Raw genomic sequence first — 26990 nt, 5'->3', positions numbered from 1 at the left:
ATAAAATAAATAAGGCAGTCAAATAAAGTTTATAAAACGAAAGTTAGAAGTAAAAATAAAAGTTTTATATAAATACTTAAAATACAAGACTTGATAGGTATAAAATGTATAAATTAATTTAACATGATACAAAAAAATAAAATTAACAAAACAAAATTTAAATATACAAGTATATAGTTGAATAAATATTTTTTTATATAAGAATTCGTAAAAACATTATAAATAAATCAAAATAATTAAATTTAAAAATATATAAGTACTTTTTCAATAGAGAGAATGATATCTTTTATTTTCCTTTTAAATACAAATAAGTTCCAGTCTTAAAATGCAGAGAACAAGATATAAAGAGGCTCTAATTTACTTTTATTGACACTACCCCAAGCCGCATTTGCATAGTTTATGTGGCAATGAATGCATGAGTGGTATATTTGAGTAAAAATATGCTTATTTAACATGCTTCTTGCTTTATATAATATACATATACTTTTCGAAATTTTGCAGGTAATGTTTTCGATATGTTTTTTCCATGTGAGATTTTCATCAATTGAAACTCCTAAAAAGTTTGTACATGTTGCCCTCTTAATTAGAACGCCATCAATAAAAAGTAGAGGAAGTTTGATTGGAAGTAGACGTTTTTTTAGAGTTAGAATGAAAAAGAGACTATTTTGTTTTTTCAATATTCAGAGAAAGTTTGTTTGATTTAAACCATTAAGAAACTTTCATTAGTTCATTGTCCATACAATAAAATAGTGTCGTTATGTCGCTCTGAGATAAAAAAAAATTTGTATCATCAGCAAACATAACTGTCATCAAATTGGGTGCTTTATAGAGTCGTTTATGTAAATGAGAAAAAAAGAAGAGGTCTTAGTACAGATTCTTGAGGAACTCCGCAAGTTATTTCTAATAATTGAGATCGCGATGATTGGTCAAAATGGGCAAATTGTTTTCTTTTGTGTAAATAACTTTTTATTAGCCTAAGAAAATTTGCTGTGATTCGAAAATATTTTAGTTTTTTGAAAAGGATTTTATGGTCAATCATATCAAATGCTTTTGATAAGTCAACAAAAATGCCTAAAGTAAATTTGGACTTTTCTAATGAATATGTAATATATTGAGTTATTTTTAGTATAGCGTGCTCAGTAGAGTTATTTTTCTTAAACCCATATTGATTTTTATATAGCATATTATTTTGAGACAGATGTTGGAAAATTTTGTTATAAAGAATTCTCTCTAAAATTTTAGAAAAAACAAAGAGAACAGAGATATTCGGTATTTACTGACATTCAACAACTCTCCTCCTTTAAATATTGGTGTAACTTTCGCTATTTTCAACTGATCAGGAAATATTCCTTGATCAATTTAACACTTAAATACATATATATACATATATGTATATATATAAATATGTGTGTGCGTGTGTGTGCGTGTGTGTATGTGTGTGTATATAAAGGGGAAAAAATATATTATATTCAATTCATATAAACTCTGAATGCATCCAGCTTAATATACAACCTTAAATCAACGTAAAATATTACACTTCACTAATTTAAATTGCAAGCTAAGCAAGAGGTTCGTGGTTCAAAGCCGGCTTTAGCCCAATAAGTGACATTGTAAAGGAAGGAGGCGTGAATGAAATAAAACCGATAGAAAAACCTTTATAGCTATTCAAAAAAAACGTTGTGACAACGTTGCTTTTTTGTTGTGTTTTTTGTTTTATTGGCGAAGTCACATTTATAAGCAAAATGATATAAAATCAACTTTGGCGACCGATATTGTGCCAACGCAACTTGAGACATTCTTCTAACGCTTTACCAACGTATGTGTGTTAGCTGGGTATTAATCTTTTTATTGATATCATTTTTAAACGCATGATCAACGTTGGATCAACGTTAGATTTGCATCAGAACAAACAACCTGTTTACTATAATTTACATGTTATAAATCCAGATCAAACCAATATAAGTATGGGTCATCATTATGATATTCTTTAATAAAAGGTAATAGGTAATTTAAACTTTCGTTTAAAAGAAAAGTTACTTTGATGAATAAAATCCTCAGTAAAATTTTTTTAAACTATTTTATTCCATAAGAATGGTTCGCAATAATCAATACAAAATTTAAAAAGGTTTGTTTGCAAAATTGGCCGCTTAATAAAATTATAATTGCATAAAATGTATTTATTTTTATCTTTTGATGAATACAAATTATGGAAAGAAATAGGGGATGAATTGGTTTTACATTTAAACATAAAACAAAGAATATCAAAAATGTTAAGCTCATATATATCAAAAACTTTTATTTCAAATAATAGAGACTTGGCATGAGTATAACGGTCTTTAAAACATATAAGACTTGCTACATGCTTCTGCTGACAATAAAGAGTTTTAAGTTTATTTTTTTTTGTACTACCCCAACCAATGTTTGCATAGTTTATGTGACAATGATTAAATAAGTAATGTAATTGTACTAAAGTATGTTTATTTAAAACATTTCTTGCTCTGTACAATATTTCTATACTTTTTGAAATTCTACTTGATAAGTTTTTAATGTGATTTTTCCATGCAAGACATTCATCTACACAAACACCTAGAAAGTTGGTTACAGTTACTTTTTTAATTTGTATATTGTCAATAACAAGATGAGGCATGTTAATTGGCAGTTTTTGTTTTTTGGTCAGAGGATGGAAAAGAATCATTGAGGTTTATCAATGTCAAGAGATAATTTTTTAGTCTTCAATCAGTCAGATATTTTGATAAACTCGATGTTAACGCAATGAAATAGAGTAGGAATGTTTTTGTGTGACATAAATAAATTAGTGTCATTAGCAAACATAATTGTTATTAAATCCGAGGCTTTGTATAAATCATTAATAAAAATAAGGAAAAGAAGAGGTCCTAATATGGATCCTTGAGGAACTCCACATGTAATATTTAACAAATTTGATGAAAATGTTTCATTGGCGTAAAATTTTTTTACGATTAGTTAAATTAGTTGCGCATGGATGGTGTTCCTGTTTGTGCTTTTGGTGTGCATTGCGGAGGCCACATTTGGAGCCCTTTGTTACGGCTTAGGGTTTATTAGTAGTAATGAGGCAATTGCTTGGGCTATTAAACGGTGTTCTGAGTACTATCTATGCTTTGAGTCAAGTTCTTCAATCTAATTTTAAAATGAATAAAGTACCAAAAATTATAAAACACAAAAAACCATCATCATCACCAAGTCCTCAAAACCTATCATTCACTAATATTTGTGGTCTTCGAAGTAACTTTTCTTCTGTTGAGTCTTATCTCTTGCAAAGTTCACTAGACCTACTTGCTTTTTGTGAGACTAATTTGAGTTCAGCTGTCTCATCTTGCAATCTTAGTGTTCATGGTTATCTTCCTTTAATTCGTAAAGATTTCAATAGTCACATGCTTGGCCTGGGCATTTACATTTGTAAGAATTCACCCATTTGTCGTGAAACTTTCGTTTAGCACCACTTCATTCTATTGGCTTTCTATTTGTTCTATATCGCTCTCCTTCATCTCAAGACTGCATTCTTTTTGATGCTATTTCTGATCATATTGACCAAGCCCTCTCTCTTTATCCATAAGCTAATATAGTTGTTGTCGGTGACTTTAATGCTCACCACTCTGAATGGCTTGGCTTATTTCACAATCCCTAACTCAAATAGTCAACTTTCCAACTCGCTTTCTGGCATGGAATCTTTTGTTCCCTATCGACGATTCCAGGTCATGCCTCACTCTCCTTCATGGTTTTCCTCACTGTGCTGCTGCGATTGCCAATCGAAACCGTTACTTCCATATTTATCAGGAAAACAATTCTCCAGAAAACAGACATATGTTTATCACTACTAGAAACCATTGTAAAAAGGTTTTGTCTAACGCCAAAGCCCGCTATTCTCAGGTCATGAAATCTTGCATCTCATCTTAAAAATTAGGCTCTCGTGACTCCTGGAGAATCTTTAGTAGTATCAATAATAAGGGCAAATCTTTAATTCCACCTCTCTTGTATGGTTCAGACTTTGTCACCTCACCTAAAGACAAAGCTGAACTGTTTGCTAAAAACTTTTCATCAATATCATCTCTAGATTCCACTAGTTGTGTTCTACCTAATATTGCCAACAAACAAGTCGATCCATTGCTTGACATTCGTATTACTCCAGCTTCTGTATCTAAAGTGATTTCCTGCCTAGACTCTTCTACAGCTTGTGGCTTGGACAACATACCTGTTATTGTCTTGCAGAAGTGTTCACCGAAGCTGAAACACTTAATCTCTCATCTTGAATCTAATAACTTACTTTCTGATCATCAATATGGATTTCGATCTTCTCGTTCTACAGCTGATTTGCTAACAGTAATAACTGATACGTTTTATCGTGCATTAGATAAAAATGGAGAGGTTAAGGCCATTGCTCTTGACATTCCTAAAGCTTTTAATAAAGTTTGACATGCTAGTCTTCTCCATAAGCTTTCTTCCTATGGTGTATCTGACAACATCTTTAAGATTATTGAGTCCTTCCTTTCCAATCTTAGCATAAAAATTGTCCTCGATGGACAGCACTCTTCTTCTTATTCTGTAACTTCAGGGGTTCCTCAAGGTTCTATTCTCGGCCCTATACTATTTTTAATTTACATCAACGATCTTCCAGATATTCTCACATCTAAGGTGGCATTGTTTGCTGATGATACTACCATTTATTCTTGTCGGAATAAGAAACCAACACTCTCTGATTGCTTGGAGGGGGCATTTGAGCTTGAAAAGGATCTGACTTCTGCTACAGCATAGGGCTCACAGTGGCTGTTGAACTTTAATAGAGATAAAACTCAATTTTTTTTAACCAATCGTTATCGCAATAATTTAGATCTTCCTATATTTATGAACGGTGATGTACTTGATGAGTCATCTACTCTTCATCTTCTTGGATTAACTCTTACTTCCAATCTTTCTTGGAAACCATATATCAAATCAGTTGCAAAATTAGCATCTGCTAAGGTTGCATCTCTTTCAGTAGCTTTCAACTTTAATTAGTGGCTGCTTGCAGCCTTGTTGGAAGCAAAGAAAAAAAAACTTTTCAACAATTTTAAAAAAATGCCTGTTATACCATAATATTTTAATTTTTTAGCAAGAATTTTATGATCAATGGTATCAAACGCTTTCGCTAAATCAATAATATTCCCAATGTGAATTTAGAATTATTAAATGAGTCTGATTTACTTCTTGTAAGCTGAATAATAGCATGCTCTGTTGAATTATTTTTTTTAAATCCGTATTGCATGTTATATAATAATTTGTTTGATAAAAGGTGATTGTATATTCTGTTGTACAAAATTCTTTCTGAAATTTTAGAAAAAACAGAGAGTAAAGAAATTGAACGACAGTGTTTTACATTAGTTTTTTCTCCTTCTTTAAATATAGGAATAATTTTTGCTATTTTTAAATCATCAGGAAAAACTCTCTGATTAATAGAGCATTTAAAAAGTATGTCTTTTAAAACGTCAAAACAATTTATGATAACATTCCCATTGACATTATCTGGACCAACTGCTTTATTTGACTTTAACAATTTAAAAGCACTTTCAAATTCTTCAAAAGACAAATCAAAAAAATTTAGATACGAGTTTAGAGGGTCATATGTTGCTTTTATTAATTTTTTAGGGTTTGGAATTTTTTCGGCAAGGTTTGGTCCTACAGATACAAAATATTTATTAAATTCGAAAGCAATTGTTGAGGGCAAAAATTGCGATATTTTTTTAGTGATACCAGTAATTTCGTCTATTAGTTGCCAAGTGCGTTTTGAGTTTAATTTGTATTTTTCAAGTAAATGAGTGTAGTATATTGATTTTGAATTTTTCCTTAAGCGTTCAAATAGTCTTACGCAATTTTTATAAATGGTCTTGCTCTCAGTTGTTTTTGATTTTAAATATATAATATAAAGTTTTTATTTAATTTTAGAAGATGTTAGAATACCCTTAGTAATCTTAATTTTTTTATGTTTGTAAATTTATGTCTACTTTGGGATAATTGAATAAATTTCAGAAAAAATTTTAATAAAATCATAAATTTCAGAAAAAATTTTACAGAAAAATTTGTATATTAAATTAATGTCTTCAGAAAAGTTATTAATGTTCTGATTAACTAAAGAAAGTTAATATTTAAAAGATTCTAGGTTTATATAATGAAAAATTCGTTTTTTAAATGATTTTTTTTCATTATAAAAATTTTTCGCATAAATATCAATTGAAAAGAAAGTAGGGAATTGATCAGATATGACACTTTTATTAATGCCTTTTTTAAGTGAATTATCAAAAATATTGTTGGTTATAATAATCAAATCATAATGTTATCAATTAAGGAAGTTGTTGTTTGAGTAATTCTAGTTGGTTTGTATATTAGAGGAACTGCTCCATTTTCAAATAGGCCATTATAAACCCATTAATGTCTTTTTCGACGTGATACTCAAAGCAACTTAAATTCAGACCACCTAATATGTAAAGTAATTTTTTTTTCGTGATTGCTTTTATTTATAACATGAAAAAGTGTACTAAATGTTTTAATTTCGCTAGTAGCTGGGCGATAACAACAGCTAATCACAATGTTTTTAGTTTTATTAATCAATATTTCAATCGTTAAAACCTCTATATTGACGTCAGAAATACTCATGTCATGCCTAATATAATACCGTAGGTTTTCTTTTACATAAATAATTAAATCACCGCCGTGTTTATATGTTTTCCGTCCTAATGAAATCAAATTAAAGCCCGGTATTTTAAAATTATCATCTAAATTTGAGTCATCAGAACTACACCAGGTTTCAGTTAGGCACATTACACTAAAAATAGTTAAATTTTCCTCAAAACGTTTGCAAAGATTTTCAAAACTTTTTTTTAAACTTCTTATATTTATATGAACTGCATTAAATCACGCTCAAGAAATTCTTTTATTTTAAAACTATATAAATAGCTGCAGTTGCTTTGTAAAGCATCTGTTTCACTAAAATAACTTTGATCCGGATCGGACTCTTTGTTAAGTATAAAATCATTGAATTTAAAAATATCAAAATTCTCAGAGCGATTTGAATCCATTTGAGTATTTAAAAACAATCAAAATTAAAAAATTTATATATTAATAAAGATAAAATTAATAACTCTAAGATAGAAGAATTTCTTGAAAGTCGCGCGTTACGAGTTTATTATGTACAACTTTAGCATATTTACCTTTGGCTTTCAAATCTTTTGCTTCTTTAAATAACTGTTTTCGCATTTCTAAAGTTCTTTCGCTGTAGTCTTCGTTTACGTAAAATCAATCGTTCCACAACTTTAACTGAACATAGTTATCCAACGCAGTTTTTTTTGTCTTTGTAGTTTAAAATTTTAACTATTATGGTTCTGTTGAACTTTTTTTCATCGCTACTTTTTTTCCCCGTCCTGAGCGCCTGTTCAATTTCAACATTACCTTTAAATCCTAGTTTTGTCTTTTAAACGTTTTGAATCTTTTCCTCGCTCAATTTCCACGTTTCATTTTCGTCTTCTTCAATTCGCGTAAACCTTAGGTTATTTCTTCTGATCCTGTCTTCCAACTCAGCTAGTTTGTCTTTGACAACGTTTGTTATATTATTTTGGCTTGATGATAAGTTTGGTTTTTTTTTCATTTCAGAAAGTTCTTGAACAAGAATCAACCATATTTCTCGCTAATAAACTCCGCCGACCTCATTAGTTTATTAGTTTCTTTTTTTAGTTTTGTATTTTCTTCTTGAAGATTTAATAGCTTAGTTTCCATTTTATCAAACTTCTCATTAAACATTTTTAATAAAGTATTCTCTTAAATACCTAATAGGTCTTTAATTTGAGAAACGGTAAATTTAGCCATTTTTAATTTAGTTTACAAAAGCACATCCGTTCACGTCAAAAGTTTTTGCGTAATTTATCTTTTCACAAACACCCGTTAAAAAATTTTATGCTCTACATATGTTAAGTTTCTCACCAAATTCAAACATTTTACCCTAATTCTATTTAATTTTTATCTTTTTTCTTCTTCCCTTTTTTAACTGTTAAAAAAACACTATTTTCATGAACTAGAAAAAAATATTGGGATTCGAAAAGCTTTTTATTGCTCAAAATAGTAAAATAATAGCGTTTTTTCTCTATTGCCAAGGACAAAAATAATCTGCTAAAATATGAGCAAAATGTAATAGAGCGTATGAAAAAGTACAGTACAATATTAAAAAAAAAAAAAGCAAAACACGACGAAATATTTTATCTCAGAATTGTTTTTTGTGGTTATCTAGGTGCTCCCAGAATTCCTAACGGTCTTATCATAGAGCAACTCAGAAAAGCTTTTAACTAGAAAGTTCTGGACTCCTTCCTTACCAATAGCGCTTATTGGGCGTCGAACCTCATAGTTTTGAGCCTAACACTGTTCAGAAAACTAACCACTGCGCCACGGCTGTGTTTAATGTTAAACTTAAATAAAAGAATTTATAGAAAAAATATAATAAATCGATTAGCTGGAGGTAAAACTAAGAAAATTTATTAGTCTGGTTTATACACTTTAGTTGAGCAGCCGTGGCGCAGTGATAGCGCACTTGCCTCAGAAACAAGGATCTGTGGTTCTGTCAAACCCCACCTTTGAAAAGTTTTGCGACATCGGTTAGAAAGGAGGCGTGAACTACCTAGTAAATGCTCATCCCGGTGCTCTGTGATAAGACCGTAGAGACTTCTTGGGGGCACCTAAGTGAAAAAGAAAAAGTACCGAAGCACTTTGTCAATTGCAACTAGCAGTTTTGTTTTCATATTCCAATTAGCACAATTTTTAACAGAAAACTGTTTGGAGTAAGTACAAACGCACTAAAGTTTGGAGTTCAGAATCTGGAAGCTTAAATCCCAAAAAATCTTATGTTCACCCCTGAAAATAAGATCTTTTCAATAATTTTTTTGTATGTAATTTGATCTTCAAATACTAGCTTATTTTAAATTTTACGCTCGTGGACCACATCCATTTATTAAATATAAAAATAGAATATTAAACTGTGCACTGTGGTGTTTCATTATAATTAAAATAAATTTATTTTATAAGTAGTAAACAAATTTTGATCGTTTAAATTAATAAATTTCAACACAGCCATGTTCTTTTACGTTGTTGTTATTTTTTTAATTTTTTTTTTTTGAGACTAAAATTGCTCAAATTTATAAGTCTTCACTGAAGACATTTTATTTTAGACAATAGCCTAAAATTATTCAGGTTATTTGCTAAAATCATAAAGTATGTTTTTTTATTTCTATTAATATTTATTTAGCTTAAGTTATTGTTTCATTTAGAATTTTCGACTTACAGCGTGAGCTTAAATGATGTAACGCATTTTTGTATATATGTTATATAATTATTATATATGTGATATAATTATTATATATGTTATATACAAATTATATATGTTTTAAAAATAGAACTTAAACAAACAAAAGTTACGGATATGTAAAAAAAAATATAAAAAAATAAAAAAAAGCTATGATGCACGTGCGATTTACTTGTTTAAAAATGCAACAATAAATATATTTCAAGTTGAAAAAGTTGAAAGGTATTCAAGTCAATGAAGGAAGTTTTATCTATTTACAAATTGATGCTTCACAACTATTATCAAAATTTTCATCAAATGAAGGCAAGCCCAATCCTAATTTTAATTCTCCTAGCTTATAATTCTGTAGCACTACATCATTTACCACATAGCACATTTTCCCAAGATTATTGTTATAACTACGCGTAGAAATAGATTTTATTTTATTGGTTAACTGTCTTTTAGAAATATCGTATCGAAAGGATAAGTTTTTCATTCTTGAGTATTTTCGCCAAAACTGAATAAATTCAACCACCATCTCTCTTAACCGTGTGGAGCTACCGTGAATATATTGAAGTAAGAATGGCATAGCTGAAATATTAAAACCAAATAAAACTTAAATGTTAATATGAAAATATACTTATAAACAAATATAAAAATATTTACAATCAAAGTTTTTAAAACGAAGTGCTTAAAAAATAAAATTTTAGATATTTATCAATCTATATTTATAGATATCCGCCAATAATTTTTTACAAAACGAATTTTAATTTTTATATAATTTCAATTCATTTGAGATTCAAGTTGACCTGTTTTTAAATAACTTTTTTTTTATTATATAAGTGTTAAAGAGACATTAAAAATGATATTTTATTATATAGAACACGTTTAGGTAAATACAAAAACATTTTTAAAAATTTTTTGTTTTTTGAACCACCTTAATATATATTTAATATATATTTATATATATTTAATAATATATATATATATATTTAATAATATATATATATATATTTAATAATATATATATATATATATATATATATATATATATATATATATATATATATATATTTAATATATATATATATATATATATATATATATATATATATATATATATATATATATATATATATTTAATATACAGTATTGGACAAAACATTTGCAACCAACATCGAACAATGCTAAAAAGTGTTCCTAATTTTACGTCTTAAAAACGAAACGAACTATACTACTACAGCAAACAGTTCAGGAGTCATAGCATGCCATGGCATGAGCAATCAGCTGACAGGTGACAGCACACAGGCAGAATTTCGTTGACAAGTGCCATTTTGCAGCGGACAAAACAAGTATAACTTTTTTGGTTTGTTTCATTTTCTTAAGTCTGGTCCGTGTCAACGTCACAGAAGTTTTTTAATAATTAAAGGAAGTATCGAGAAATTTCCAGAAGCATGCAGAAGCTACCAGAAGTTTCCAGAAGAAGCATCTGGAAACATCCAGTAGCATCCAGAAATATCCAGAAACAAAAGCAATTAGAGCTGCCTGTATCGGACCGAACAATCAGACGACGTGCTGTTGAAGCCGGATTGTTTTCTCGACGCCCTGCAAAGAAACCGCTGATTTCACTAAAAAACCAGAAGAAAAGACTCCTGTTTGCTACATCTCATATTGATTGGAATGTGCAGAAATGGCGAACTGTCCTGTTCAGTGATGAATCGAAGTTCAACATCATTGGGAGCGATGGCATTTGCCGTGTACGTCGACCGGCCGGAAAACGCCTCGATTTACGTTACTGCCATAAGACCGTGAAGCATGGTGGAGGCAATGTAATGGTCTGGGGGTGTTTTTCTGCTAACGGTCTAGGTCCAATACATCGAAACGATGGAATAATGGACCGTTTCATGTATAAAAATATCCTGAAAGATGTTATGTTACCTCATGCTGAATGGAATATGCCAATAAAATGGGTTTTTCAGCAAGACAACGATCCAAAACACACTGCAAAAGTAGTCAAGCAGTGGTTTCAAGACAACCACCTATCGGTGATGGATTGGCCGCCTCAATCTCCGGATCTCAACCCTATCGAGAACCTGTGGGAGATCATCAACCGCAGAATTAATCGTGAAGGTGTTCGTAATAAGGATCAACTGTTTGAACAAATCCAAAAGGCCTGGGCAGCGATTCCACAAAGTTTCATTGATCTTCTGATCGAATCTATGCCTCGAAGATGCAAGGCTGTAATTGACAACAAAAGATTCGCCACGAAATATTGATAGCGAAATACAGCTTGGTCAACATTTTGTGGAGTTGCACTTGTTTTGTCCAGAAGGAAGTCAACTTTTTTTAATACTTTTGATTAATTTATTAATTTTCGTGTACAAATAATGAACTTTGTGATGAATAAAACTTGAAGAACTTTGTTTCTAAACAATTACATAGTTATTTCTCTAAATTGAAAAAATGCAGCACTTTTATATAAAGAAACTAAATTAGCATTATTTGGTTGCACTCGTTTTGTCCGATACTGTATATATATATATATTTAATATAATATATATATATATATATTTAATATATATATATATATATATATATATATATATATATATATATATATTAATATATAATTAAATATATATATATTTAATATATATATATATTTAATATATATATATATATATATATATATATTTAATATATATATATATATATTTAATATATATATATATATATATATATATATATATATATATATATATATATATATATATATATATATATATATATGTATATATATATATATGTATATATATATATATATATGTATATATATAAATATATATTTATATATTTATATGTATGTATGTATGTATGTATGTATGTATGTATGTATGTATGTATGTATGTATGTATGTATGTATATATATATCAGAATACAAAATAACTATTTGAGGTAACTGAGGTAGCTGGCCAAGTTTTGAAAACCAATCAAAATCACAATTTTTCTACATTTTCTTATAAAAATCAATTTTTTTCACAAAACAAACAATTTAAATTACTCAATAATGATTTAAAATTTATATGGAAATTTGATTTTTTTAAAATCAATTTTTCATATACTCTTAAGTCCTTAATACAAGGAAGGGGGAGGAGAATAAAAGGGGGGTGGGAATGTTAGTTCAGATCTAATAAATGAGGGCGGATGGGGGTTTGGGAAATTTTTTTATTTTAAAATATAAGTATTTTTGTATTAAAAATTTCAGTTTATAAATCAAAATTAATATTTTTTACAAAACACGCAAAAAAACTTTAATTCTAGCGTGGCTTGCGGTATAATTGCATTTTCTAACAGCTGTTTTATCATGATTTCAATAGGATTTTTTAATTTGCTGATTTAATGATATAGGTTTTATACTATGGTGAGAAATAGACCAAAAGCTCATTTTCGACAAATCAAGACTTACTAGGTTGGCAATTCTTAAAGCCTGTTTACACAAGTTTTAGTTTTTATCAGTGACTGAAAGAATTATTTTTTTAATTTTTAAGGCCAATTTTCAGTAATTTTTTTAATTTTGAGATATAAAGTTTTTGTTGATTACAAGTAAAAATTAATAAACGGGGGAAGGAAGGGGGGTCTTAATAAGCTTAGGGTGGGTGGGAAATTTTTTCAAAATTAATAAATGTCCCCCCCCCCCTTTTATTAAGGACTCGAGAGTTAAATTATATAAAATTTTCTATTTTCTTCCAGTGTTTCCATTACGCTGCAAAAAATATATACCTGGATAATGGGTAACCTTAAATTTACACAGGTAATTTTATCAATTAGATGTTACAGCAGCTATTAAATAACCTATGGAGTGTAAATTTAGTCAATTTTGATAAAAAAAAAACAAGTTTTTGAAAAATGACAAACAATGACGTGGCAAAAAATCCCATCGCTGAAAAAGCTTGTTTTGGCTCCACTGATATTTAATAGTTAATAAAGCTTCAAAAAGTTTTTCACGAAGACCTTGCACGAGTAGCTTCAAATAAACTCATCTCAAAATCTTAGATCTAATCTTATCTTTGGTGATAGCTTCATGCTCTGTTTGTTGAATAAATGAAGGAAATTCATCTGAAAGAGACTTTTTTTCATCAATTTTTAATATTTGATCAGGTGTACTAGTAACTTCAAAATCAACTGGTAGCTCTTCACCTGCTTTCTGTGGATAAAGTCTGTTTAAAAATGAAGCAGTTAGAAATACTATATTACATTTTTTTTTTTTAGATCAAACTAATCCTTTTGCTCTTCCAAAGTGTCCAGAGATTTTAAATATTGTATTAAGTATACAAGATCGGGGTTTCTTCTCATTTGAATTCGGACTTCAAATTTTTCTAGGAGAGCAAGGTTTATTGATGTCCCTTGATTGCTCAGCTTCTTAGCAGCAAATTCAGTAACTTTTTCACCAAGCAAAAAATCAGCATCTTCCTTGCATAAATATTCTACAGTCATCTCAATGGGAGCAAGAGCATCACATAGTTCTTTAATCTTCTCGTTTGTCTGAGTGCCTTATTCATTGCATTCCTCTATTGTTTCTTCATAATCCTCTTCCTTTTCAGTTTCATCATAAATTAAATCATTGTTTATCTTATGAGGTTTATAAAGTACATCACAAACACAAAAATGGATTGCATGTACAAGACAGCCAACATGAATGGGACTGGTCTTTTTTCCAATTTTCATCATAACACTAACACTATCAGATACAAATAAACGTAGATATAAATATAGGGTAAACCTAGTCACTGCCAATAGGCAATACTATATTTATATCCCTATAATTCTTAAAGAATGCTAAGCGACACTAGCATATCCAATTTTACTAATCTTTGAAAAATCCTTAGCTTGGAATGAATTACCGTTGCAAGTAGTAAACTCTCCTAGCTTAAATCAGTTTAAAAACAAACTTGACAAACACCTGCAAAAAAAACTATAAATAAAGCAACTTATTTTTGTGAATGTTTCAGTGTGTTAATCGCACTTGTTTTGTTACAAAAACAAAAAACAAAAAACATCAATGTAAATGTTGATGTTTTAGAAAAATAAAAAATAAATTAATAACTAAAATATCTTCATGTTTATTTCTAATGATTCAGTTCAAAAACTGTTTTTAAGTTCAAAAACTGTTTTTAACGCAACAGTTCTGCATGGAACTTGTTCACTTACATTATCAGCAAGATTTGTGATACTATAGGGTTAGCCGAGTATAGATTTGATAGAGTAAGGTGGATTGCCTAAAATAAATATTCTAATATTGCTGCATCTATTAGATGTAATAACCTTAGGAATCAAAAATAAAAAAATCAACCTGAAATAACTTAAAGTAACCCAAAATAATCATGAAACTATAATTTCAAGGTTATTTTAGATTATTTTAGGTTTACCATAGTTTACATAAAATTACCATAATTTATGGCAACATACCAGAATCTAAGACCATATGTCCTAGTTAACTTCTTACCATATGTTCTTACCATATGTTCTAGTAAACTTAAAGTAGCCAGAAGATTACTTAAAATTATATATTGATTTCAATTTTACTTCACACATAATTGACCTGATAATTTCACACGTACTTGTAGTTTTATTTAATTATAGGATCATTAATGAATTTCAAATTGATTTAAATCTTACATTGAATTAAATTTTAACTGATTTAAATCTTATATTTGCAGGGTTTGCAACACTAAAAAAACAAACGTTTTCTTCTACAATTTGCATGATCAAAAGACTTGTTGGTGCAAAGTAATAATTTGTTTTGATGGTTGGAAAAAGAAGGATCTTACAACATTATTCCATGGAGTATTTGCGTATTCTATGATACCACCATTGATCAAGCACAACATCCTAAATTTGATGGAACTCCAACATCCACACAAGAATGAGACAGTTGCGGAATATTTTAACCAGTTAGGTATTAGAGAAGATCAAGTTACATTGACTTGATTATGGCTGGGCGATGTAGTCAAATTGTTTAATATTGTTACTTTTATACTTAATAAGTCAATATTCAAAAAATACTGAAATATTTGATAGAAGTAAAAAAAATTTGATAGAAGTAAAAAAAATTTGATAGAAGTAAAAAAAATTTGATAAGAGTAAAAAAAATTTGATAGAAGTAAAAAAAATTTGATAGAAGTAAAAAAAGTTTGATAGAAGTAAAAAAAATTTGATAGAAGTAAAAAATATTAACTGGAGTTAATGTTTTTTACTTCCATCAAATATCATTAACTAAAAATTAAAAAAATCGTATAATTGTACTCAAAAGAAGTGGCACTCAGAAAGATACTCCATTAAACTGGGCAGCTATTGTTTAAAATGATAAAAGTAAATCAATTAGAAGTAGATAATGCCAATGTTGCTATTAATAAAGATAAAGAAAAAAGAGATAAAAATGTAATTATCTTTGGTCTTCCTGTATCTAAAGAGAATAATATTTAACAATGCAAAAATCATGATAAGAAGCAAGTTGACGAGGTTATGAATGAACTAAATGTTAGCAATAGTATTATTGAAAAAATCTACAAATCAGATTTAAACAAGAAAATGAAAACAAAAGTGAATCTAGTCTTAATCCAGTTTAAAAATAAAGTTAAATACAAGTTTTACGCAAGAACCCGATTGCAAAATAGTGATACATTTTAAACTGTTTTTATTACATCAGAATGAAGCTGAAAGAAAGTTAAAAAAGGAAGTTATTATTCAAAGAAATTCACAAAATTAATGTTAAAGAAAAAAATAAAAAAATAAAAAATTTTGAAAAAAAAAACTAAAAAATTAAAAAATGTTGAAGAAAAAACTAAAAAACTAAAAAATGTTGAAGAAAAAACTAAAAAACTAAAAAATATTAAATAACAAAAAAAAAAATTGTGTGTAACAGAGTGTGGTATTGAAAGCATATTATGTGGCTGTATTTACCGTACTGCAGATTGTTTATTTTTATGTGAAAATATGGTCAAATCATTAAAATATGCATTAAATTTAGCAAACAGCAAGAAATACAGCGGCTTTCTGATTTGCGGTGATTTTGATTCTTATATGATAAAATGGAATGAAGATAATATAAGTACAATAATACAAAAAAATGAAATAAAAAATGAGCTCAGTTGTTTATAAATTATTTAAACAAAAACTACATATTTCAAAATGCAATTTTCATGCAAATTTCAAAAAAATGTCAGTGAAACAACAAATGTTTTAGACTTAGTATCACCTGAATCTTGTAACAGAGTTTATATGTTAGAAAATACACCAATTTAATAATTTAGAATATGGCCTTTATATATTGAGTCTTAAATACAGTGTAATGGATAAAATTACTAATAATAAAGACTATCAAACAGAATATCTGTTCAACAAAAAACAAATCAATACTTTGATAATTATAATTGGGAAAAAGAGTTCAAAACCTTAAGTGCTTATTAAGATGGTTAACAATCTATGAAAAAGGTTGCAAAATGTTAACACTCAAATTCAACAAAACAACCAAAACATTAGAAAGATAAAATCTTTATGGTTGACTGAAGACCTAAAATTAAATTTAAAAGGAACTTATGGTACAAAATCAAAGCTGCATGTTTTAAAAATATAGATGATGTTAAAAATTACAAAAATCTTAATAAGATATTTAAATATTTATATTTTAAAAAAAGATATTAAAAAAGCAATTATGGAGCAGGAATGTAATTTAACAAAACAATCAAAATTAAATACTAAATTTATATTTATTTGCATAAAAATAATATAAATTTATATATATATTTTTTTACAGTTTTTGTAATTTGAATATTAAATACAATGTAAAACTTTTATTTTCTAACTTTTTTTACTGGTAAAAAAAAAAAAAAATGCAAATATTGCAAATGATTGTGTTGTAGCAGTTCAAATTATTTAAAAAATCTAAATGAGCAAGACATGAGCAAATAAGTGAGTGGACTACAGAATTAAGAATATACTGATTTTATCTTTTAGGGATTTTTTTACTTTTTCAATAAAATCGTAACAAGAATAACAACATTTATTACCATGATAACAAGAATAGACCGCAAGCTAGAAGAGCTAAAGTAAGGAAAAACAGAATCCAGAGAAACTTTGTTGAAAAATTGCTGCTTTTAAGAAACCATGAAGATATAGGAACAATATATGTTAGAATGAACATGTCCAAACTTCACCAAAAACGCAAGTCCTACAATTAGTACATCAGCAGTTCATGTGACAGGTTTTGGTTGCTAATGGTAACATGCTCTTATTACTTGATTATATGTTACCAGTAGTATAATGATCCTAATCTTACTCAGAATACAAGTAATGTAAATGTAAAAACTTGTAAAAAATATACATACGCAAATATATATACTTAATAAATAAATAAAAAGGCAACCTTCCTCAGGTACAATCTGTGGGCTACAACTATCAGAGAGCTTTAAAGGTTCTATTTTATCACAATTTTCTTCAGTTTTATCATTGTCCGTTTGAAATAATGCAACACTCATATAGTCTTTTAACAAAGGATGTACTGTCTCTAATGATTTACAAAACATTATGCCAATACATATTGGTTTAAGTGGTTTAGACTTTTTCTGAAACTCTCGTTCAAAAGAACACAACGGTCTGTTCTCCTCATGACTCTGTAAAAAATAAATAAAAAATAACCATGGATTTATTTCAATGAAAAAATTGCCAGCAATTAAAATACTTACTTTATTCTGAACACCTGGTAACAAGTCATCATCAAAAGAATCTTCTTGAATACCCTCACTGTCTGAAAGATAACCATGTGGAACAAAAAATCCATCTTTGTCATCTTCAGTTTCATCTTCTTCTTTATCTTCGTCATCTATCTAATTTTTACAGAAAAATGTTTTAAATTTAAAAAAAACTAAAATTAACATAAATTAACATAAATTAGGGGAGACCGGGGCACGTTGGCCCACGGGGTAGGTTGGCCCATTCGAGTTTATTCAAAGGCTAGACGCTTTAACAAGCTGGAAATCTAAGTGAAGGTTGGTAGTTAAATCCCTTTTTAAAAAAAAAAATATTTTTATCGGACCATATTTGAGTGTGTGGGGCCGTTTTCACAATTTTTGATACATCAAAGTAAATTTTGAAAAACTTGTTAAACATGTTTATACTCACTGACGTTTGACAGTACAGCATTATTTAAATGCCATATTCAAAGCTTATAGTCTAAAGATTATTTTAGTATATAATGTTCCACAAAATTAGTTGATGGTTTAAGGAGAAAGTTGTTCATACTCTAAACATGACAATGAGGCAGATTGGCCCCATGCAACCGGGGCATGTTGGCCATGTGGCCAACTTGCCCTGTAGATTTTTAAAATAATTCGGGTAAATTTGTGATGGAAAAACTGTTTCTGTTATAAAAATATTAAAACTTGTAAAATATATTAGATCAGAAATAAGCCTAATAAACAAATTGGGATTTATTTTTATACGTTTTGTTTTGTTTTATATGTCGATAATAAGAAAATATCACTCGACTACATAATATTTAAATTTGGATAAATAATCATATTATAAAATGTAATTTTAACTTAGATTTACATATGTCTAACTTAAATATTGTATATATTTATATATTTTTATTATATATGTTATTTAACATATAATATAACTTATATATGTAAATTTAATTGATATTTAATCTTTTACATACTAGTTATACTTACATATATAAATTTAATACTTTATACATAATACACTTTTCATGCTTAACACTTAAATTTACATATGATATATAAATTTAATATAAAATATATATATGTAAATTATTAATGTTGTTAAACATGAGTTATGATTTATGATTAAAAGTAAATAAGTATTTAGTATTTTAAAAAAGAAAAATATAAAATGTAACTTTTTAAGTAAATAAGTATGCAGGTATATAAATGCATAAAAAAGAAATAGTTAAATATAAAACATGTAATCAAGTAATGTACTCTTGGTTTTTGCATTTTTTTTTATACCTACCTAAAAATGGTACGAAATTATATTTGCAAGTCACAACATGGAAAAGTGTCAGAAGAAACAATGTTATTGGCAGTGATACAAGTTACAAAATATAAAAGATCAATAAGAGCACTTAGTTGAGAATTTAATATACCATGTAAGATTCTAGGAAGGTATTGCATATCCAAAAGGTTGCCATCTATATCTAATGCTTCAGTTCAAACTGAAGTAGAACTTGATGATGATAACACACTTGAGTTTTATGTTACTGCAACAGTACATAAGCCTAATGCAGAACATACGCCTGATAACACAGCTATAGGGAGAGATTTACTATCACCTAAATTAGATAAAAACCCTGGCACAAGTTTGGCTATGCCAAAAGATTTCAGGTATTTCTATTTTTTCTAACTAGTTTGAATATAATTTAGAATCATAACTTGCTTAAACACTTAATATGATACTTCAATATAAAACACTGCTATGGTATATTTAAAAGTTCGAACTTTTTTAGAGATTGGGACAGATACCTAATATGATTTTAATGTTTATGTGCAATGGTAATATATATTTTATATTTCTTTAGGTATTTGAACCTGAGCAGGAAGTTTTGCTTGAAGAATACCTAATGAAAGCAAGTGATAGTTACTTTAGTCTTTCTCCTAAAGAAGTTCATCAGTTTGCTTATACATATGCTGTTGCTTTTAGCAAAAAAATTCCTCACTCATGGATAGAACTTCAATCTGCTGGTAGTGATTAGTTCTCCGGATTCTTAAAAAGGCATCCAAAGCTTTCTATTCTCTCTCCTCAAGCAACAAGTTTTAATAAACATAATGTAAATTTATTTTAAGACAACTTAACATAATGTTTTGACTAGGTTAAAATTAAGTGCTTTAGACATTTGGAACATTGATGAGACTGGAATCACAACAGTGCAGGCCTGATTGTGTTGTTGCACGTAGAGGCTTTCGCCAGATAGGTCGTGTAACATTGGCAGAAAGAGGAGCATTAGTGATTATGGCTTTGGCGGTTAGTGCGATTGGCAATAGCATACCTCCATATTCTATCTTTCCTGGAGTTAATTTTAAATCTCACTTTATTCATGATGGACCAATAGGATGTGATGGACCAGCACATTCTTCAGGATGGATGACAGAGACAACTTTTCTTAAATATATCAAACATTTTTCTATCCATGCACGTTGTTCCAATGATCGGCCTTGTCTGGTATTGATTGACAACCGCAGCTCTCATATTGATCCAGCAGTACTTGATTTTTGTAAAGAAAATGGTATCACACTTTTATCATTTCCAGCACACTGTAGTCATAAATAACAACCATTAGATATAAGTGTTTATGGTCCTTTTAAAAAGTTTGTGAACTCAGCATGTGATGTATGGGTTACTGTAAACAAACAACCTATGACTATCTATGACATACCTGGTATAGTAAAAACAGCACTTCCTAATGCTATAACTCCAAAGCAACATAATTAGTGGTTTCCAAGCAACAGGTATTTATCCATTTAACAGAGATATTTTTTCAGAAAATGATTTTTTGCCATCATATTTAACAGATAGACCAGACCCTAGCACTAAAATGTCATCTGTGGATTTTAGCATCACTAAATAAACACCTAGCAACAAAGTTTTATCTGTGGATTGTAAACAAAAAAAATTCAAAAAATTTAATTCAAATGAATCAAAATCTAAGAAAGGAAATTTTCTAGATTTAGACAGCACATCAGGTGCTACTCCAAACTCTTCACTTATACCATCTCCTGAAGAAGTGATTTGAAAACAATGTAAATAAGCTCAGAAATCGGAAACAAATTTCTGCTATATTAACTGATACACCAGTTAAAAAAGCCTTGCAACAGGAATAGAAAGCAGTAAAAGAAAAAAAAACAGAATGGCTCAAAAAATAAAAAACTATTTTCTATCAAAGAAGCCGGTCCAAGTAACTCTAAAACAAGCAAGATTTTTGCCAGCCAACATGTAAAAGCAAAAACGCAACAAGAAAAACAAAGATGATAATGAGGAAGATATCTTGTGTCTTAGTTGCTTCAAACCATTCTCAAACAGCCTTCCAGGTGCTGTGTGGATACAGTGTTCAAGCTGTCAGTGTTGAGCCCATGTGAGTTGTGTAGAAAAAGATGCAAAGGGGTTATATTATAAATGTTTATACTGTTGTTAAATAAAGTGTTACTGTTGTATTTTGTTTTTACTTCATTTTTTTGTAGTTTATTGTTTTAAAGTTGTTTCAATTTCGTTTTATCAAGTTATAAAGTTGTTTTTGCTCAATGAGCGTTTTCCCACCTCAAAGTCTGCCATAAGTTGTATGTGGGCCAACCTGCCCCAATCCACCCAATATGACCTAACAAAAACAGTTTTACATGTGTTGAAAAGCTATTATAAACTTTTATTAAAGTTTTTTCCAGATAGTCTAGGGACTAGTCAACCTTTTTCCACAAAAAAATAAATTAAAAAACATAAAGCTAAAAAGTTACACATCAAGAAAAAAAAAGCGGGCCAACCTGCCCCGGTCTCCCCTACATCCCAAAATCTTCAAAATAAAAATAAATTTTATACCCAAAATATTTTTAAAGTTTGAAAAACCAGAAAAAAAAACACATAAAGTTTAAACATAAATTTGAATGAAGTTGAGCTTCATATATAAAAAATAATTTCTCATTAGAAAGTTTTAACATAAGAAATAACTTTAAAAAAGGTTTGTTTTTAGGAACTCTTTTTATGCAATTGTTCAGAACTTTACTAGAAAAGGATAAAAGCATCAAAGTCTAATGATATAGTTAAGGTGGGATTAAACTTTATATAATATTCACCACACCCAACTGTTTTATTTCTTGCTGATTAAAAATAAATTTTGAAATTAAAACAGTTTTATCTTCTGATTACCTTCTGAAAAAAAATTTTAAATTACACAACAAAAACTTTGAAAAAAAATTGTTAGCAAGAGATATGAGAAAAAATTTCTCCCAAAAAAAAAAAAAAAATAAACTTAAAAAAAACAACACAATTGTTTGAATAATAAAAAATCTTGACAAAGAAAATACTGTTGCATGTTGCATAAAACAATTTTGCATGATGCATAAAATTGTATAAATAAAATGTTTACTAATATACTATGTAAAAAAATATGTAATAATGTATGTAAAACATCTTACATGATCATCTAAATCTTCGCCTGGTTCATCTTCCCATTCTTCATCGCTGTCAATATTGTAATCAAAAATCTCCTAAATTTTTATTTAATTTTATTATAATTGAAAGAGTTTGGAAATAATATGCAACATTAAATGGAAAACATTTATAACTTTGTGATTGGTTTATAACTTTATGATTGGTTTATAACTTAAAACAACAGATTTAAGGACAGATAATTTTAAAACCATTTAAGAGAATATAACAGCTATAAACTACTTTCACATCAAAAAATTATACTCGCCTCATCTTTTTTGAAAGGATTTCTTCCACTAATTAATTTAGATTTTTTCCTCCACGTCCCATAATAGGCTGGTCTCGTATTTTCTGAAAACTGCAGCAACTTTACTAGATTTGAAGTTTGTTTTCTGGAACAAATTTTGTCATCCTCAGAAGAACTCTCATCATCTATTAAAATAATTGCATCATCAACCTTTTGACACACAGGAGAAACAAAAGAGTTAACAGATGAGTTGTCACAATAACTATTCTGACCCTGTGGAGATAACACTGACTGTGGAGATAACACAGATGAATCATTAAGTGAAATGTTGTTTATTTTAGTTCTTTGGCTTCTGCGACTTAACAGCTTTATATTTTTGAATTTAACAAGATTCTCATCAATGTAGGTCGGCAACCCATCTACTTCCTATACAAAATAATATTAATTTATTTTCAACTCATGGGTTATTACAAAGAGTTTTAAAAAGGATCATTAATTGTCCCCATATTCTTGATTATTTAAAAAAAAAACATTCACATAATAGAGGAAACTAACTAAATTAACATAATAGAGAAAACTAACTAAATTTAATAACATTTTAAAAATGACTTTCAAAAATGGAAAACTTTTCATTCTTTACTAAGTAGAAAATTATCTAGTGTTGATAACCATACTTCTAAAAGTCTTCATCTAAACACATTTTAGATAAAGACTTTTAGATGAAGTATGGTTTTTAGATGATTTTAGATGAATTAGAATTATGTTTTTGTTTAAATTAAAACCTTTGCTTTACTGAAAATTTGCTATTATATTTTAAACAATTCGCTAATTTATATTTTGCTTTTTCTTTGTTTAATGTATATGTAAATATATTTTAGATTTTTATTTTAAAATAATTTTGCATTTTTATCATACAATCATCAGCCATGTAATACAAAACAAGAAACAAAAAAACTGTTCAAAAGTATAAAGTTACAGTGGATTTTGTTGTCAAAACAAAACAATATAGATAAGCATTATCTATATTGTTTTTACTTAAACATCAAAGGGGTCCTTAAAACTATAAAATCCATCAAGTTAAAAATCCATCAGTTATTTAAACTCTGACTTGGTTCTTCAAAAAGAAAATACTGTTTCCTTTGTCAAAAACAACCACTGCATGCTTTTTGACTTCATTTTGTGGCTTCATAAGCATTTTAAAAACTTGTTCAGTGAGGAGGTACCGACTTTTTCAATAACATGAGATCCTATAATTGTTGACTCTAATTAAATTCAAAATAGGCTCTTATTACTTACAATCGTTGATACCAGAACGATGTTGACTTTTTATTTGTATTTTAGCATTTACCTCTGACTTAAAATGGAAAATGCAAATAACTCTATGTGCAAGTAAAGCAAATAAAGCTTTAGGTAAGTTGATGAATATTTTTAGGTTTAAACAGTAAATTAGTAAAAATTGTATACACAACTCTTGTAAGGCCATTAATTCTATTTGCTGTATCTGTATGGTCAACATGTCTTAAAAATGGAATTAATCTTTTAGAAAAGGTTCAGCTTCGTGCTACAAGAATAATATTGCTACTAAAAAACTTGTTATGTTTAATGTTATGAGAAAAGATTAGATAAATTGGGTCTCACTATTTTAATTGTAAGACAGATTTGGGGTGATTTAATTCAAATATACAAGTTGTTCAATGTAATTGAAAAAGTAAATTTAATTAATGAAGTTTTGCCAAGAAGTTATCAATCAGCAAGAGGTCATCAAATCAAATATAATCACAAAATAACAAACTTATTGCCTTGGCACTATTTTTTAACAAACAGAGCATATTTTTACTGGAACCAACTACCTACTGATGTTGTAAATGCCATTTCTGTGAACTCTTTTAAAGCTAAATTTGATATATGGATTTTAAATAATGTAACTATACTGAATAATGATATAGCTAATTGTACTTATTACACTTACTGAATTATCAGTTACTACTATTATTACTAATATGTATCATTCATAAAAGCGGAAATTTATGCTTTAATTTATTATAAATGAGTATCGCAAAACAAGTATTCAAATATTACAGAAAGTCTGATTGTGCTGAAAAAGAGGAAGAGGCAAACAAAGCATAAAAAGCATAAAACAATTTTATAAAAGCATAAATTAACAGAGATAGCATTTGCTATTGACTTACTTGAATTTAAAGTAAATTGTTATTTCCTGCTTGAGGTTCAAATATCAGGGAGTATTCTACATTGTTTTTTTTTACATAAATAATTTTTTAAATAAACTTTAGTCGTAGGAAAAGGCCGATTCTGAGCCATTTTTATTTTCGACCATTTATCCAGCCACAATTTTATATATATTTTAAGATATAAAATTGACCACAACTTTTATGAGTCTTTCAGACTTACTCTGCATGGGTTCGAAGAACCTACTTCTTATGGATCTGAAAAATCTATCAATTCTTTATTGTCAACCCATGAATTAAACGATTTAGGATATCCATACCACTTTACTAGTGATTTATTTTTGAGTTTGCGAATCACTTTTTCAATTCTAAATATTTCTTGATTCGTTTTTTGCAGTTCTTGTTCATAAAAAGTTCCTTGTATTTCTTCACCATTATTGTCAGTTATTTTTTAAGTTGGAGGATCTGTGTACTGAATTTGTGATATAGTAAAAACTTCTTCAGTCCATCTTGGTGTGTATCCTTTTTCAAATGTTGTCTTCTTTTTAGTTATCCTGACTCTATCATTAATTGAAAACAATTAAAGTTTAACCAAAAAATATTCTTATTCTTTTCATCACTAGCTTTAACTGGTGTCATTTTAATTGAAGAATGTCTTGTGTTGTTGTATTTATTTACCATTTCATCTAAGACGTCAATATATTTTCTAGTAGAAATAGCTGAAAAGTATTTGAACATTTTCTCTTTCATTGTTCTATTCCAACGTTCAACTAGACAACTTTTTTCTTCATTTTCATTTGAGTATAACTCAACACCTAGAGCTTTAACATGCTTATTATAAAATTCTCGACCTTTATTTACCCACAATTTTCTGCACTTTCGTTCTTTAAATATTTTATTTAAAGCATTTGCAACATCAACTCCAGTTTTATTCTTTAATGGAACAATCCATCTATACTTTGAAAATACATCTATTACCATGAGTAAGTATTTTATACCATTGTTGAATTTAGAGAAAGATTGCATGTCGACTAAATCAGCAGCCCATATTTCATCGATTCCATTTGCAATTACTTTTCTTTTTCTGAAATGTTTTATAACGGGTCTATGAAGTTCGTTCGCAAGTTCGTCAGACCATTTCACATTTTTTTCTTTGACTTTTTCGCTGATCGATTGTAGTTTTTTTGAATACCGACTTTGCATGGGTCTTTCAGACCGAGTCCAAACTTTGCTTTAGAAGCGATGATAGGTTTTATAATGCCTCTTTCAATTTTTTCGCGTGTAGTTGGATTTTTTATAGCGCCCATTTCTTCAATCATTATTCTGTCGGCTAAATTTCTATTTGCAGTATCTGTAAAATGTTGATATGCGAGATCATGATGATAAACAGCATTATCAACTCTATCTATAGGTTTACTCCATTCTTTATATGCGTTATTTTGCCTATGGTAATTTTACTTTTTTAGTTATTGAAATTATAGAGTTGACTAAGTCTCCTCCTTTCTTAGTGGATCTGACAAATTGAGTTTTTGTTGTTCCGCAAATGTCGCAAGTTCTGCAAATCATATTTCTATTGTTTTTGCTGACAAAGTTTTGTTGATTTAGTGTACTTGTATTTTCTTTGCATTTGACACAGTACATTATTTTATATATAAAAAATAATTATATATAAAAATGGATGTTGTCGATTTATCATGGAACGTAAAAAGAAATAAACAAAATAATAGTAAGTTGTTACCTAAAAGTATAAAAGGAATTATTGTTGGAAAGTCAGGTTGTGGAAAAACTACTTTATTATTAAATTTACTTTTAAGACCTGGTTGGTTAGATTATAACAATTTACAAGTTTTTGGAAAATCTCAATTTCAGCCTGAATACAAAATATTAAAAAGATCTTTTGAAGAAAAATTACCAAAAGAAGTTATTCTTAATTTGTTAAAGTATCAGGATAAAATAGAAAATCCTGAAGAAGTAATTGAAGAAGTTTCAAAAACGTTTAATGAGAAAAATAGT

The 26990-nt window shown here is 28.3% G+C and overlaps 1 protein-coding gene across 1 annotated transcript; it reads right to left on the bottom strand.

The window, feature by feature from the left end:
- Nucleotides 1-9503: 9503 nt before the first annotated feature.
- Nucleotides 9504-26180, bottom strand: LOC136089767 (chromatin assembly factor 1 subunit A-like). The gene is made up of 7 exons (XM_065815853.1): nucleotides 25656-26180; nucleotides 23064-23217; nucleotides 22813-22976; nucleotides 22532-22603; nucleotides 18074-18214; nucleotides 17755-18001; nucleotides 9504-9922 (listed from the first exon to the last, which is right to left on the bottom strand). The coding sequence occupies exons 1-7, from the start codon at nucleotides 26178-26180 to the stop codon at nucleotides 9603-9605; spliced, it is 1623 nt and encodes a 540-aa protein (XP_065671925.1). The 3' UTR covers nucleotides 9504-9602.
- Nucleotides 26181-26990: the final 810 nt, after the last annotated feature.

This window comes from Hydra vulgaris, chromosome 13, assembly GCF_038396675.1.
Source record: "Hydra vulgaris chromosome 13, alternate assembly HydraT2T_AEP".
In the NCBI taxonomy this organism is placed as follows: domain Eukaryota; kingdom Metazoa; phylum Cnidaria; class Hydrozoa; order Anthoathecata; family Hydridae; genus Hydra; species Hydra vulgaris.
Note: the sequence above shows the minus strand (reverse complement) of the source record. Positions and strands in the feature narration are given on the sequence as shown.